The sequence below is a fragment of the Protobothrops mucrosquamatus genome, unplaced genomic scaffold, assembly GCF_001527695.2.
Source record: "Protobothrops mucrosquamatus isolate PMUCROS unplaced genomic scaffold, P.Mucros_1.0 scaffold157, whole genome shotgun sequence".
In the NCBI taxonomy this organism is placed as follows: domain Eukaryota; kingdom Metazoa; phylum Chordata; class Lepidosauria; order Squamata; family Viperidae; genus Protobothrops; species Protobothrops mucrosquamatus.
The window spans coordinates 415,501-432,524 of NW_015386521.1; the positions used below are offsets into that span (position 1 = coordinate 415,501).

Consider the following 17,024-nt stretch of genomic DNA (forward strand, 5'->3'; position numbering starts at 1 on the left):
TGACCTAGGGTGAATTTTAAATAGGGAATAATTTTTAAAAATTTTCAAAGATTTTAAATATGACACAGCTATTAATATATTTGCTTTTTAATTGGTTTTATAGGGGAAATGTTTTTTGTGTTGTTTTTTAACATGCTGTGAGCCGCCCTGAGTCCCTCTGGGGAGAAGGGCGGCATAGAAGTTTAAAAATAAATAAAAATAAAATAAAAATCCATCATACGCTGTATTGTATTGGCTAGAATATATTGATTTAGATATAAGTATATTACAGCCTCTGGTATGTGTCAGTCAGGGCAACTACCTAGTGATGGACAAAAGCACATTGGTAGAGCAAAATTAGACAAATCCAGTTTAGAAGGGTCCTAGTGCAGTCCTCTAAGGCAGTCCCGATTGTATAGGTCAGGGGTAGGCAACCTTGGCTTTTATGACTCATGGACTTCAACTCCCATAATTCCTGAGCTAGCCATGCTGAGGGGAAAGGGAGAGGTTTCCAAGCTGAGCCCTGCTGGCTCAGGAATTCTGGGAGTTGAAGTCCATGAGTCATAAAAGAGCCAAGGTTGCCTACCCCTGATATAGGTAGTCTTTGACTTACAAGCTTGTTTAGTGACTGTTCAAAATTACAACAGCATTGAAGTGACTTATGATCGTTTTTCACACTTACCACCATTGCAGCATCCCCATGGTCACGTGATCAAAACGCAGACACTTGGTAACTGCCTCATATTTATGACGGTTGCAGTGTCCCGGGGTCATGTGATCACCCTTTTGCGAATCTTTTACAGGCAAAGTCAATGGGGAAGCTGTGTTACTAACAACTACAGTGATTCACTTGACAACTATGGCAAGGTCGTAAAATGGGGCAAAACTCACTTAACTGTCTCATTTAGCAATGGAAATTTTGGGCTCAATCGTGGTTGTAAGTCAAGGAATACCTATAAGAATAACTTTTGAGGAACAGGAGGAAGAGATGCAATAAATAATGGTCAGCTAAGAGAAATCTGAATCCAGGGCAGAAACGTAATTCGAAAAAGTATCTCTGACTTGAGTGTCTCCCTCATTCTCTGTGGACTATTGTAAAGACAAAGGAGTGGAAGGTACATTCAGACATGCAAGATTGTTACTTCAGCCATATGATAGAAATATTAGCATTCGTAATTTTCATTTCTTAGTCTGGTCAACTTCAAACGGCTGTTAGTGATTTAGGTTACGAGTGTGACAGTCCAGCAGACCAGTGCATAGTTGACTCAGGATCCATCCATAACATTTCCATTTGCTTAAAAATTGAGCCTATGCAACTTCAGAATAAAAGTGGATAAACGTTGCTGCTTTTGTTCCTATTAATTTGTGAGGTTTTCAGCTGTTTAATTTCCAGTCTGAAGTAATTGGCTACCAAAAACATTTATAGGGCACTAACATTCTTAAAAAATTGGATTATTAGAAAGCCATCACTTCTAAGAATATATTAGGGTCCAAAATTCAGGATGTGACTTGGAAGGTAACAGACATGCTTTCTCTGATCTGGATTTCCAACACTTAGGGATATACTGTCTCTGTCCATGGAGGTTCAGCTTAGCTACGATGGCTAACAATTCTCACAGATTTTCCTGCTCCATTAATCTGTTAAATGTTTGTCAAAATAAATGAACTTTAGGCAGTCATCTCAGTTATGCCCTGCATAACAGCTATTTTACTATATTAATATATACTTCTGTTGTGGAAATGCCAAGATTAAAAGCCTATAACCAAACGTCACCAGCAAACAGGACAAAAACAAAATTTATCTAGCTAAATCATTGATGATTCAGTACAGGTAGTCCTCGACTTACCATCCTTTGTTTAGTGATCAAAGTTATGATGGCACTGAAAAAAATCACGACTGCTGCAGCATCTCCATGATCATGTGATCGAAAATTTGGGTGCTTGGCATTTGACATGTATTTATGACAGTTGTACTGTCCCAGGGTCATGTGATTACCGTTTATAACCGTCTCAGCCAGCTTCTGACGAGCAACGGCAATGGGGGAAGCCAGGTTTGCTTAAGTACAGTGATTTGCTTAACAACTATGGTGGAAAAAATCGCAAAATAGGGCAAAACTGACTTAACAATTGCCTTGCCTAGCGGTGGAAAACTTGGGTTCAAATATGGTTGTTAAGCCAAGGACTACCTGTATATCGACACCAAACACGGCTAAGAATGTTTAATTCTGCAGGAAAAATTCCTTTCTGTTCTCTCCCCAAAGATACCTCTAAAGCAGGTGTTCTCAACCTTTTATTCATTTATTTGTAAAATTTATTAGCCACCCCTCTTGCTGTGCGGTAACTTAAAAAGAACTTCGGAGGAATCTTTGAAATAGTTTCCAGATCTCAGGGGGGAAAATATGAAAACCTCACAGCACTCTTCACTTCCCACTTATAGAATCCATGTTTTACCTTTACAGCATCAGCCAAAGCGGCAGGCCAGCCGCTAACTCGACTCTGGTTAAAAATGCCTGCCACTACGAATGCTAGCACTGCATGGCACATGACATTTTTCAATTGCAAACTAAGGTTATTTATTTATTTAAAAGATTTGTATGGCTGCCCACACCTGAGGAATACATCTCTTGATGTATTAAAAGCCGCAGACTTTTAATCCGTTTAGTGCAATTTTGATCTTGGATGGCAACTTTAGTGTTTTTATTACGACTTTTCAGAAACGTCTATTCTCTACTTTCCATCCTGGTCCATTTTCAGACAGGTGTGCACATACAAACATACTTGTCATTAGCAAAACCTTGTTTCTCTTCCTAGCAAGTAAATGAATTGCAGGTGAAGAGGAATCAGAAGGAAATAATGATGAGGAAAGTTTTGTCACAAATGTTTTACCTTTGTTAATGCATAAGAGAGAATATCAGAAAGCTTTGTATATCGTATTCGGCTGTATTTGAAATTTCCTCAACGTTAAATGAATATCAAAGTCTTTTTCTTAGGCATCATCACAGAAGGATATTGCTTATTTTCTAGAACACCCTGACTTGATGCCTATTTGAGCCATATTAAAGTTATAATCCCCAAAATGACGACGTATCAAAATCTGGTAACTCGACCCGAGGCTTAAAAGATCCAACACAGGAGTTGCTTCAAGTTAAAGATTTATTTTTTCTGGACCTCCAAAATTTCCTGGACAATTCCAACCCAATCAAAAAGAGTTTTCTGTCACGGCTGGGGGTTTCATCTTTTAAAAAAGAAATGGCTTTTGGAACCACAGGTTCACAACTGTTGGTCAAACTGCTCCAGCTTAAAACTTCACATGGACAAAACTTATCCTTCCTGATTTGTAAGTAATCCAGCTCCTACGCAAAAAGCAAGACTAGAATTTCAGAAATGCAAACTTTGATTCGCACCGGGTCTAAGGCAGACCGATGATGCAATTGTGAAAAATGCCAGAGAAATTTAACAATTAAGTCTACACTACAGCTTCAAACCAGTTTTAAATCTATTTGACCCATCAGGGAAGTCTTGGGGTTAATCTGGAAATGACATGGATTCTTTAGGAGAACGGAACTTCAATTGTTTATACTGGTGTAAAATTCTATATGGAACTGAAGTGCAAGAGAAAAAAAAAAACGGCATTAAGGTATCTTAACTTTGGATAGAAAATCAATAAGAATGCTTTTCTAAGCCCACTAAATTCAAACAGAGAGAGGATGGAGAATAAAGCAATAGTTTTGATGTACAAACAAAAGCGGGCCCCACCACGAACACTGAAATTCAGAAGAACGGTGTACAGAAAAATTAAAACCCTATACGCTTGCTATCCACCAGAACTTAAAACATTATATCTAAATATTCTCAAGCTTACAGAAAAAAAGGGGGAATTAGGAGGAACTTTTTATTAAAATGCAAGATGTCATTGGAACGGGAGCCCTTCCTGATACAGTAACATTTGTAGGTCTGTTCTTAAATTAGGCATCTCGCTTGTAACTAACAAAATACCACACCCCAGACCCCAAAAAGGGTTGCCTGCACAGTATTAATCCCCTCCCACCCTGCTTTATATATAGTCTTATATATATATTTATATATATTTATATTTATATATGCATTTATTTATATATAATTTTTTTTTGCAACAAACTCTTATATCAGCACTAGATCTAGTACCAATATGCTAGTATGAATGGGTATAGAAAGGTCTATACCTCTGCCTCTACTACTAAAAAAAAAAAAATGGGATCGAAGGGGCAAAATAAAACTATGACTCCCCCCTCCTCAACATTTCACTGAATTTGTCAGGGGGCATGGGAAGAGGAAGTGCAGTTTAAAGCCAACATTAGTCAAGATGCTAGCAGTAAAAGGGGAAGCGGTTACATTTCTAAGGATGGGATTGAACACACCAGAGACAACAGCTTTTTGCACCCATGTTGTGCTTATAAAGCCGGGGACCCTGTTTCCCCCCCCCCCTATACTAGGCACTCTCTACTTGTGCCCCTGGCTGGGAATTATGGGAGCTTAGTCCAACACGTATGGAGGGCACCGGTAAAATAATGGTTCACCTATGGCAAGGCTGTTTTTTTCCCCCACAACAATTGGTAGCAACAGAGATGTGGACTTTTGTCTCGTGGTGTTTTTATTTATTTCTTCTTTTTTTTTAAACACAAAAAATGTACTTCTCTGGTCCCTTCTGTTCCACATGACTAAATTGCACACTGTTCTTAGATAGCCAAGTAAAAACCTTTCTAGAAAACAATGAAAAGGGGAGGAAGATTCAATCAGAAGTTGCTTTTTTGTACGAAAAAAAAAATATTCATCTCCACACAGCTCACTTTTCTCTTTGGGAGCGTCAGACTTATTTTTTCTTATTTTTCTTTCTTTCTTTTTTTTAAAAAAAACAAACAAACATGTTCATTCACTTCAGATTGAGAAGATTCAATAGAGCTGTTTTATATAAACTGTCCAGTAATTCTTTAAACCAGCAAAGGTCCAGAGCAGAACATCTGTCTGAAACAAGATTCTATTTAAAAAAAAATAAAATGAAAACAAGATGCACATCCTGTGTTCAGTTGCTCCATTTCTTCTGGTGGGTGGCAAGTCCGTCTGCATTTGCTCTTAGTATAAGTTATTACTGGGTTAAAAAGAAAACAAAATGAAACCTCCAAACCAAACACCAAACCCCTGCTGTTGTCCTTTAGAATAGGGCCTCCTCAGGAATTACGGTGGGGTTTAGAGAAAAAACAAGGCCGTGAGGAAGCCGGTCCAAGCTTTCGGATTCATTTTTTTCACTCTCGCTAGGTCCCACTTCTGCTTTCTGTGAACTGGCGAAGTACATCCTTGGTCACGAGGGGCCACTGTATGATCAAAGTAAAATTCAGCTAAGGTAACTAAAAAAAGAGACGGTATGTAAGAAGGGGAAGGACTTGAGACCCGAAGCAACTGAGCATCAGTCTCTTGCACGAGTCCTTGTTCCATACTAGTGCTGATCAAAAAAATAATAATAACAACCCCCAAACTAAAGAGACAAAATACACAGAGAAAATAATAATAATATTAAATTGAGATTCTCCTCGGGGATGGCCTCAACCATTCCCCCCCTCCCCCCCCAAAAATTTTTTTGCAAGAACTTGGTAGCCTAAATGTTCATTACCACCCTTTCGAGCGTCCATTCTATCCAGCAGGAAGCAAAGTGGCCCCTGATGGGGCTGGCAAAACAAAACAAAACAAAACAAAACGTAAAAAATACTTTTCGGCAAACCCCGCAGGCAGATCCAGTTAGACTTGAAAGCGGCTTTTCCACTGCGTGGAGAGATTTCGGGAGGGAAGGATGGCAGAATCAGAAGAAGAAGAAGAAGAAGAAAAAAGCCCAAGAAGATGTCATAGGAAAAAAAAATTGAAGTCTTCCACTCGGGGCGGAGGTTCCTGTGTTATTTCCATGTGGCCGATTGAGGGATGGACCGTGGAGGAATCATATCCAAGAGATACTCGCGCTGGCGATCTACGGCCGAGGAGGAGGTTTTGTGCACGGTGAGACTAGGGTTAACAAAGTTCAACGTCCCTCCTGGAGAAAGGGAACACAAAGGGTGCGTTGAAACGAACTCTAAAGCCAGAGGCCGCTTTCCCATTCTAATAGTGCCTAGGACAGCGTTTCTCAACCGTAGCAGCTTGAAGATGTGTGGACTCCAACTCCCAGAATTCCCCACATCCTCAAGCTGCCAAAATTAAAAAAACACTGATCTAGACCAGGGGTAGGCAACCTTGGCTCTTTTATGACTCGTGGACTTCAACTCCCAGAATTCCTGAGCCAGCCATGCTGAGGGGAAAGGGAGAGGTTTCCAAGCTGAGCCATGCTGGCTCAGGAATTCTGGGAGTTGAAGTCCACGAGTCATAAAAGAGCCAAGGTTGCCCACCCCTGGTCTAGACTCTCTCTCCCCTTTCTGGCCTTCCCCAGATGTTTCAAGGTGGCCATGTCTTAAATTTCCCACGAGGAACTGCATTCTCAATAATACTAAGAAACAGCCAGATTGGGGAAAGGTAAACATCTGGGGACAAAGCCAGCACAGAATAAGTGTGAGGTAAATATTCTTGGGGGAAATCTTAAAATTTGAGTTTGCAAAATACAGTTAAACAAACTTATACAGACAGACAGACACAGATGAAGAAAAGCCAAAGCAAAAAAACACACCCACAAGTATCAAACATCTTCTGCCATTATATGCAGGCAGTCTTTGACTTACGACCATTTTGTTTTAACAACGGTGCAGAGTTACAACGGCCTCGAAAAAAGGGACTTATGACCGGTCTTCAGAGTTACAACTGACACAGCACCCTGGTTGTCACGGGACTGCAATTCGGATGCTTGGCAACTGGCACACATTTACGACCGTTTGCAGCAACGTGCCGTTGTTTAAATGCCATTTGTAACTTTCCAGCTGGCTTCTGACAAGCAAAGTTAATTGGGGAAGCCTGGTGCATTAAATAAATGCACGATTCACTTAACAACCACATGATGACTAGTTTAATATCTGCCATCACTTAGCCAATGGGGATGGAAAGATTCTCCTTGTTGCGATTATGGTGCTGATATGCAAACTATTAAACATTTTGTGCAAGACTGCCCATGACGTACGTTCTCTTGTTCTCTAGGTCTGCATGAAGCAGCCTCAGATGGATGGCTGAATTGGACATCCGGTTATGAGGCCATACCCCCATGGAGGTTTTACTTATAATTATGTGGACTGTGTTTACTTTTCTTGTCAGGTTCTCATCATATGTTAAATAATAATTTAGGCACTCTGGTCCCAATTGTGGTTGTAAGTCGAGGACTATCCGTAATTTAGCTGGAAGAAGAGGTCAAGGACATAATGAATAACAGCTGACCAATCAGGTGGCAGGCAGGAAATCTGAATAGGAGACTGCTGAGAAAACAATGTGATGCTTTCTTGCAAGGCCTCTTTGTATCCACCTACAACCCTGATTGTAGGCCCTGTGCGTTCACCATTTGGGTGGCAAGAAGGTCAAAGGTTGGCCATAGGCTTTTGATCCTCTCCCATTAATTAAGGATGGAAATGGGAGTGGGATGCAAACTATCCCCATTTTCAATTGCTTCCAAACAAACTCAAAATATTTTGGGTTAGGGGTCATTTTAAGCTTGTGGTGAAAACCATTTGTCTCCCCGAAGTCTTAAATCCAGTGGTGGGATTCAGCCAGTTCGCACCAGTTCGGCAGAACCGGTAGCTCATTTTTTGTTGCCCAGGCCCAGAATGGATTTCCGGAAGCGGCATCCACACAGAGAACCAGTTGTTCGCACATTTGAATCCCACCACTGCTTAAATCCCACCATTAAAACTCTGAAAATACTTCCATTCACAGAGGACTCGAAATACAAGTAGTCCTTGACTCACACCCATTTGTTGAGTTTGAAGTTACAATGGCACTGAAAAAAGTGACTTTGGATGTTTTTTTCGCATGACCGTGGCAGTACCCCCACGATCACGTGATCAAAATTTCAGATGCTCGGAAACTGGCTTGTATTTATGACAGTTGCAGTGTCCTGAGGTCATGTGAGCCCCCTTTCACAATCTTCTGAGAAGCAAAGTCAACAGGGAAGCCTGATCCACTTAACAACCGTATTACTAACTTAACAACGGTAATGATTCATTTAAGAACGGAGGCAAGAAACGTCGTAAAAAGGGGCAAAACTTCCTTTTGGGCTCAATTGTGGTCATAGGTTGAGGGCTAAACGATAATAATAATAATGACATCTGAATCCGTTATACTCCCCAAAGCAATAGTTTGTTCAATCGCCCTCCTCCCCACCTCAAAATAAGAGAGGGGAATTCATCACATGACCCCAGGGTGGGTTTTGCTGTTGTCAGAAGAACCCAGAAAAATATACCACTTCTGGGCTTTTTTGTTTTTACAGCGAACAATATAAATTAAATGGACCAAGATTTTATAATTTGTAGCCCTAAGAGAGTCACCAAAAGGACACTGGTATTTCCCAGTATCCCTTTTCAAGGAAGTCATGGGATGGCTCAGAATACATATACAGGTAGTCCTCGACTTATAACAGTTCCTTTAGTGACCGTTCAAAGATACATCATCACTGAAAAAAGTGGCTCATGACCGTTTTTCACACTTAACGACCGTTGCAGCATCCCCCTGGGTCGGGATCCAAATTCAGACACTTGGCAACGGACTCATATTTATGACGGTCGCAGTGTCCCGGGGGTCATGTGATCAGCTTTTGTGACCTTCTGACAAGTGAAGTCAATGGAGAAGCCGGATTCACTTAACAACGGTGTGTTACTAGCTTAACAACTGCGATGATTCGCTTAACCACTGTGGCAAGGAAGGTGGTAAAATGGGGCAAAACTCACTTAATGAATGTCTTGCCTGGCAACAGAAATTTTGAGCTCAACTGTGGTCATGAGTTGAGGACTACCTGTAATATTTCACAACAGTGGAGGGAGGCCTTAGCATAATCATATTGCTTTGAAGTGGTGAATGCACCGAAAGGAAAGGAAGAGAAATAAGTAGAAACACCCTTTTCACCCAGATATATATATATATTTCCTTTCAGAAAAGAACGCTGGCCGGACAAGGGAGTCCGGCCAGCAACGACAAAGACAAGAAGTCTCGAGAGCGAGTCATCTACCTGCGTTGACGGGTGTCTTCTTCCAAGTGTAAGCACCTCCTTTGCCGATGGGTCTCTGAGCACGCTTACCTTGCCTGCCACCAAGTACGGCCACACCGGAGGCGTTCTGCAACTTGGGCGACTGGCTAAATGCATGCAAGACTCCGCGAGGGGTGCTGGCACTTCGGGGCAGCTGGCTGGAGGCCTGAACAATGACCGAGACAAGGAGGAAGAGAAAACAAACCATGAAACTCAAAGGGCTGGAAAGGAGGCTGGTCACATTCTTGGATCACGTAGAGCAGGGGAGGCAACCTTGGCTCTTTTATGACTGGTGGACTTCAACTCCCAGAATTCCTGAGCCAGCTTGGCTCAGCTTGGAAACCTCTCCCTTTCCCCTCAGTATGGCTGGCTCAGGAATTCCTGGGAGTTGAAGTCCACGAGTCATAAAAGAGCCAAGGTTGCCTACCCCTGACGTAGAGCAACGTTTCCCAAGCTTGGGAACTTTTTAAGGTATGTGGATTTCAACTCCCAGAGTTGAAGTTATGCTGGCTGGGGAATTCTGGAAATTGAAGTTCACATACCTTAAAAGTTCCCAAGCTTGGGAAACACTGGCCTAATCAGAATAGAGCTGGATGGGACTTTGGAGTCCAATCCCCTGCTCAAACAGGAGACCCTATACCAGGCATGTCAAACTGCCGGCCCACGGGCCGGATGTGTCACGCTGAAACCGCGCCCATCCCATTGCTGGCAATGGGGGAAAAGTCGCAATACGTCACATGACGTTTGACATGCCTGCCCTATACCATTTCATACAGGTGGCGGTCCAGTCTTTTCTTTAAAACCTCCAGTGATGAAGCACCCACAACGTCTGAAGGCAAGCTGTTCCACTGGTTAATTGTCCTCACTGCTAGGACGTTTCTTCTTAGTTCCAGGTTGCTTCTCTTCTTGATTAGTTTCCATCTGTTGCTTCTTATTCTCCTTCAGGTGTTTTGGAGAATAGTTTGACTCCCTCTTCTTTGTGGCAGCCCCTGAGATTTTAGAACACTGCCATCACGTCCCCCCTAGTCCTTCTTTTCTCTAGACTAGCCATACCCAATTCCTGCAGGGAAGCAGCAGGAGGTGGAGGGGCAGCCGGGCGTCTGGAGCCGCCTCGGCTGCTCACTAGCAGCCCGACAAGGCAGTGGATCTCGCGCACCAGCTGCCCCTCCTGCTTCCTTGCATGGTTGATGGGTCGGAGCAGCAGCAGAAGCCACCCCCATCAGATCCGTCGAGTGATGGGCCCAGGCCGGGCAAGGGGTTCCTTCTGGCCATCCCGGGGCCGTCTCCACCCGCACCGATGGGGCTCCGTGGCCAGTTCGCCATTATGCAGGACAGCCAGCATGCTGTGGCTGCTGTTGGACACTGTCGGCCCCCATGCGCTCCATGGCCTCTGTGTGCGGAGGCCGATGGTGTCAGGCAGCAGATCTGGAAACGAAGCTATGCCGACCATCCTCGCGCTGGTGGTGGCGGTGGTGGCAGGGGAAGGCGGGTTTTGTGGCTCCCAGTGTTTTGTTTTCAGTGGGAAACGGGTCCAAGTGGCTCTTTGAGTGTTTTGGGTTTCCTACCCCTGGACTAGACATACCCAATTCCAGGAACCGTTCCTTATATGTTTTAGCCTCCAGTCCCCTGATCATCTTTGTTGCTCTTCTCTGTAATTCTTTACAACAGCTGCAGCCACCCCCCTGGCTCACATGATCAAAATTCACACCCTTGGCAACTGACTCGTATTTATGATGTTTGAGGTGTCTCGGGGTCATGTCTTTGCTACTTTCTCACAAGCAAAATCAACAGGGAAGCCCTGTTCGCCCAAGAACCACACTACTCATTTAACAACTGAAGTCATTCACTTAACAGGTGCGACAAGAAAGGTTGTGAAAATGCGGCCAAACTCACTTAGCCACTGTCTCTCTCTCTCAGCAACAGAAATCGGGGGCTCCATTGTGGTCCTAAGTTGAGGACCGCCTGTAAGGCAGCAAATACCCACCCGGAGCTGTGAGGATTCGTTCTTCAGCTTTCAACCTTGAGATCCCTACCTGCTTGAGCGCGTGATGCTGCTGAGCTATCTGTTCTGGCTTGCTCTGAATCGGGGAGGCGGCCTGTTGCAATATCCGCTGCTCGATCTCCTGCTCCTGTTGCAAGGCCTTCACAAAGGCGGCCTTCAGCCGGCTCGTGTGCTCGGCCTTGAGGGCCTTCTTCTGATTGGAGGACATGCACGTCTCGCACATGATGGAGCCGCTCTTCTCCTCCCTCCAGCGGCAGGTGAAGTCCGTCTTGCACTGGACGCAGGTGTAGGGCTCCTGCGAGGAGGGGCTGACGGAGACTTTACCTGCGGAAGAGACAGAAGGGTCAACCTGGCTTCTGATCGCGAGTTGGGGTTCTTTAAGATGGCCAGGAAAAAAGCAAGCAAGAAGTGAATGGAGAAAAGAATAAGAATGACGGTCCTCTTCTTTATCCCTGAAGCCAATTCCTCAACGCAATGGAGGGGAATTAAGCTTTAGAACAGGAGTCCTCAACCTTGGCAACTTTAGGACTTCCAACTCCTTGAAGTCCACAAGTCTTAAAGTTGCCACGATTGGAGATCCCTGCTTTAGAAGACTGCAAGACAGCTGGGAATGCAAGCAACAAAGACTTACCAAAAAAAAGGTTCTAAAACAGCAAGGAGAGCTGATCTCTACAGAATTAAGGGTTTCTTGGTGCCTCTTAAAACCCACCCACTGCAAGCCTAAAAAATACCCCACCAAAAATAACAGAGAAAGCCAACAGATTCAAATCACGCCCCCTCTTTAAGGCAAATGACCACCTAAAATTTCAGCTGGTGGGGACTAGCAGAAGAGCCTTTTCTACTAGCAGCCCCGGCTCTCCGAAATTCCTTGCCGCCAGAGAGGAGGCCGGCCCCCACCCTTCTGAATGGGTCTTCTGACCTGGCCCTGTCAGCTGGTGTGAGCCCCCAATGTAGACCCTTTAGGCTGGAAATGGGTGCAGGGACAGGGAAGGCACCACCCCCTCTCCCCATTTGAGCCTGGGTTTTTGAGTCTATGATTCCTCGGCAATTTGAATTGCTCTTATATTTATAATTGATTTTATATAGCTGTTTTTATTACTTATAAGCCACCAGAGATGCTCTGGATGGCCAGATGGGCGGCATATAAATGTAATAAATATATAAACATAGATCAGTTAATAAAATGGTGCCCCAAATCAAAGGTAGCTTGAGGTTTCTATTTGGAAGAATGCAGCATGATGGAGATTGATGTACAGTGGTACTTTGATACTCATTGTTAATTGGTTCCAGGAGCTGCGATAATTACCAAAAATGATGCATACCAAACAAAAATTGTCCCGCAAGGAATAATGTAGTGAGTCATAAGGCAGCTGACACCAACAAGTTCTAGCTTGTGCAAACGATGAGTACCATTGCGCATCAAAATGTGTTGAGTACCAAATTTGATGAGTTTCAAAGCAGTTGAGTATCAAGGTACCACTGTATCTCCTGGTGGGGATTATTCCATGTCTCTGGGCTCTGGAACAGCCTCATCCTAGGTACCTATCACTGTGACATCTTTTATTGAAAATTGAAGAATGGGCATGAACTGATTTAAACCCCAAAGCAGGTTCCCACGTACGCTAAATAGCAGTGGCTCTTGGACAGAGAAGAGCTTCTCTCTACTCTGCTACTTGGAGATGCCGTAGATCAGACATGTCAAACACAAGGCCTGGAGGCCGGATGCGGCCTGCAAAGTGGTTTCATGTGGCCCGCGAAGCCATCCTGGAAACAGTGAGGGAACAGCCCCCTCTGCCTTGGCCCTGGCCCAGGCCGGCCAGGAGCCAATGTACAATTTTGTGGTGGCCATCTATGCTGAAACGCATTCAGTCTTAGCTCCATAAGCGCCCCCCACCCCGCATGGCCTGAGAGGAACAGTGAGGCTCCTCCAGTGGACCATGCCTTGGCACTTGCCCCGGTCCCACCCCCTTCTGCCAGAGACCCTCAGATCTGTCCCACTCCTGCCCAGGCCCCCACAGGCACCCTTGACGCGAACGATGTAGAGCTGGCCACACCCACCCAGTAGGCCACACCCACTCCATCCACACCCACCCAGTAGGCTGCACCCACCCGGCCCCGAGGGCAACCACAATGCTGATGCGGCCCTCAATGAAATTGAGTTTGACACCCCTGCCGTAGATTGAACCTGTGATGGGTTGCATGCAAAAGCAGAAAAGAGGTGGCAAGATAAGACGTGAATTCATACCTTGTGTCAATAGTGTGGTGTAGTGGTTAGGGCAGTGGACTCAGATTAAGGAGCTCTAGATTCAAGCCCATTCTCGGCACGGTCACTCAGAGGGTGACTTTGAATTGGTTATTATCTGTCAGCCCAACCTACTTCACAGGGCTGTTATGGGGATATAATTGGAAAAGGTCCTATTATATATACTGCCCTAAACTCTTAAAAGGACAGGTGGGACATAAAGCCAACATACAACGTGAAAGCCAGTTTGGTGTAGTGGTGAAGGCGCTGACCTAGAAACCAGGACACTTGTGAGTTCTAGTCCCTTTGGCATGAAACCCAACAGGTTTCTCTCTCAACCCAACCCATCTCATTAGTTTTTGTGGGGAAAACAGGAGAGGAAGAGTATTAGGTATGTTCACCGCCTTGAGTTACTTATAAAGTAATGAAGGTGGGATAAAGATCTATTAAATAAACAAGCAGCCAATAATAAAACGATGCCAACCCATCTCATCCCTGCAGTTACATATGGGGATCACCCAGTTTGTATTAAGCAATGGAGTTGTAAATCACAGCTTTATTGAGAGCAGAAAGTTGAGGTACTCTTAAAACTGGCTTTCCCAGCCTAGAATCCCCAAGAGAAGCTGTTGGTCTACAAGTCCTAGCAAACCATTACTTAACATGACTAAAAAAAAAATCAAGCCTGATGGGAACCGAAGTCCAGCAACCACTGACAATTCCAAACAATGCAAATCTAAGCTTTGCTTCTCTCTTGGTGGCCTCCAATAGTGCCTAGGCCAGGGGTAGGCAACCGTGGCTCTTTTATGACTCGTGGACTACAACTCCCAGAATTCCTGAGCCTAGCCGGCTCAGGAATTCTGGGAGTTGAAGTCCACGAGTCATAAAAGAGCCAAGGTTGCCTACCCCTGGCCTAGGACTACAATCCCCAGAGTTCTAAGTTTGAAGGCTTCAACCTTTGGCCCCTTAACCGCCTCTCCTCACCTTGAGCTTCTAGTAGGTTCTGCACCACTTCCTCCAACCCAACTAGGTAGATGAACTCATTATTAGCCGCACTGGGCAGGAAGTTCATTTCAGGAGCCGGAGGTTTGGGTGGAGGAATTTCCAGCAAGGTTTTCTCCAGCTGTTTCCGCAATGCCAACTTGGCAGCTGCTTGCCGACTGGCAGGAGAGTCGTTTGAGTTGACGATGGAAGCAACGCTGGTGGCGATCGAAGAGTTCACCTGGCCGGATGTCCCAGCTGCACCTTTCAACGAAGTTGGGGAGGCCTGGGAAATGAAATGGGGGAGAAGAGTCTGTCTTATAACCGTCCCATCCCATCACGCGCTATTCCAGTGGTGGCGAACCTATGGCACGGGTGCCAGAGGCAGCACTCGGAGCCCTCTCTGTGGGCACACGTGCCGTTGCCCCAGCCTCGCCTCCCCCCAGTGACCCCCCTCCTCTCCAGCAGCCCCTCTGAAGGAGAGACGCCCCTGAGCGTGGCCCACGCGGAGCAGCGCAGCCAAGGACATGGCAGCCAGGCAGCATAGACAAGACTGCCCTCACAACCCATCATGCAGTTGATGCTGCAGGGCGCGGGCAGAGGGTGTGGCCGCCATAGCGCTGCTGGGCTGCCTGGGCGATCTGCGGCGGGCCCTCGAGGCGGTGAGTGGTCCTGTGGGCAGGTGGGGCGATGGATGGGGGGGCAGAGTGGGGGTGGGGCAGGGGGTGGGGCCATTTTTTGGGCACTCGGTCTCTAAAAGGTTCGCCATCACTGCGCTATTCAAAAGAAAGCGGAGACCTATGCATCAGGGTGGAGTCTTCTTAGTGGAGGAATCTGAAATTTCCTGCATAGAAGCATGAATGGAAAATCTGGCTATTTCAAAAGTCCTCGACTTACAACAGTTCATTTAGTGACCGTTCGAAATTACCACAGGATTGAAAAGTGACTTTGTTTTTCACACTTTTGACCGTTGCAGCATCCCCACGGTCACCTATGATCAAAATTCAGATGCTTGGGAACTGGCACATACTTATAACGGTTGCAGTGTCCTGGGGGGGCTCATGTGATCACCTTCTGTGACCTTCCTGGAAGCAAAGTCAATGGGGGAAGCCGGATTCACTTATCAACCGTGTTACTAACTTAACAACTTCAGTGATTCACTTAACAACCGTGGCAAGAAAAGTCATACAGTGGGGCAAAACTCACTTAACAACTGTCTTGCTTAGCAACAGAAAGGTCGCACTCAATTGTGGCCGTTAAGTCAAAGACTACCAGGATCTGCGTATGCTGCCTCCATATTTTTCATTGCTCCCAGGGCACTCCTAGACTGGGTAGGGCCACAAATTTCAGCCCTCTCTTTGTGGGGCAAAATGTGTATCTTACCTCTAGCAGAAGGTTAGGACAATGAATGTTTTCAGTGAAGTGGAAGGTTTTGCCCCTACTCTACCCCCATGGCTGGCAGGTTTGCAGGCCAAGGAATATGGACAGCCATTTGTCCGAAATGGTATAGGGCTTCCTGTCTGAGCAGGGGGTTGGACTAGATGACCTCCAAGGTCCCTTCCAACATCATCATCATTATTACTATTATTACTTTAATATTATTGTTTGTTGTTGTTGTTGTTGTTGTTGTTGTTATTATTATTATTATTATTATTATTAGACCAGGGGTCTTCAAAATTGGCCCTTTTATGACTTGTGGACTTCCAACTCCCAGGCACAAGTCATAAAAGGCACAAGTCATAAAAGGGCGAAGTTTGAAGACCCCTGTCTTAGACGGTGCCAGCCTTCACTGGGAATTTGGCTGAAGTTCAAGCCTGGTGACTTGCTACCTGCTTATCCATTTTTAGCTAGCGGGATGTAAAAAAAAAAAAAAAAAGCCAGTTTGGTCTAACACCAGGCTAGAATCTGGGAGACAATGAGTTCTAGTCCTGCCTTAGGCCTGAAAGCCAGCTAGGTCCCTTTGGGCCAGTCGCTCTCTCTCAGCCCAACTCATCCCATAGAGTTGTTGCGAGGATGGAGGTCACGTTGGATATTTTCATCATCTTGAGTTGGTGAGTTACACCCTCTTGGAACAATAATCAAGGTGAGGAGGGGACACAAACTAAAAAAATAAGAAATGGGCCAAATTTGAACCATGGATTGTAGTCTGATAACACCCGGCTTAAAAGCACTGGTTTTACTCATAAAACTGCTAGAAATACAAGTTACTTCTTCAAGGTCTAAATGTTTGATAGCCGGTCCTGGACTGTCTATTCCAGGGGTAGGCAACCTTGGCTCTTTTATGACTCGTGGACTTCAACTCCCAGAATTCCTGAGCCAGCATGGCTCAGCTTGGAAACTTGTCCCTTTCCCCTCAGCATGGCTGGCTCAGGAATTCTGGGAGTTGAAGTCCATGAGTCATAAAAGAGCCAGGGTTGCCTACCCCTGGTCTATTCTGATCAACGAAAGTGTCAGAACTGCCTCTTCTCAGATCCTAGGAAAGAAAAACCCTTCACTCCATAGATATAGAGACACGGTACTTTTACTAGGAAACAATTAACTGCAGTCACTTCTTTCCTCATAAAAGTACCTTTTCTCTAAATCTATGAAGGAGTTCCCCCCCCCCCAGGAGTAGAGGCAGCCCTGACTGGCTTCACAAAATTCTTGAAATT

General features: G+C 45.1%; 1 protein-coding gene across 1 annotated transcript in view; it reads right to left on the reverse strand.

Moving 5' to 3' along the window:
* Window positions 1-5,712: 5,712 nt before the first annotated feature.
* Window positions 5,713-17,024, reverse strand: part of GATAD2A (GATA zinc finger domain containing 2A) — a 58,465-nt gene continuing 47,153 nt past the window's right edge. The window contains exons 8-11 of the mRNA XM_015813459.1: window positions 14,377-14,659; window positions 11,185-11,477; window positions 9,134-9,317; window positions 5,713-6,034 (exon numbers count right to left, since the gene is read on the reverse strand). Coding sequence (XP_015668945.1) covers window positions 5,901-6,034; window positions 9,134-9,317; window positions 11,185-11,477; window positions 14,377-14,659 — 894 coding nt within the window. The 3' untranslated portion in view covers window positions 5,713-5,900. The remainder of the gene's footprint in view (window positions 6,035-9,133; window positions 9,318-11,184; window positions 11,478-14,376; window positions 14,660-17,024) is intronic.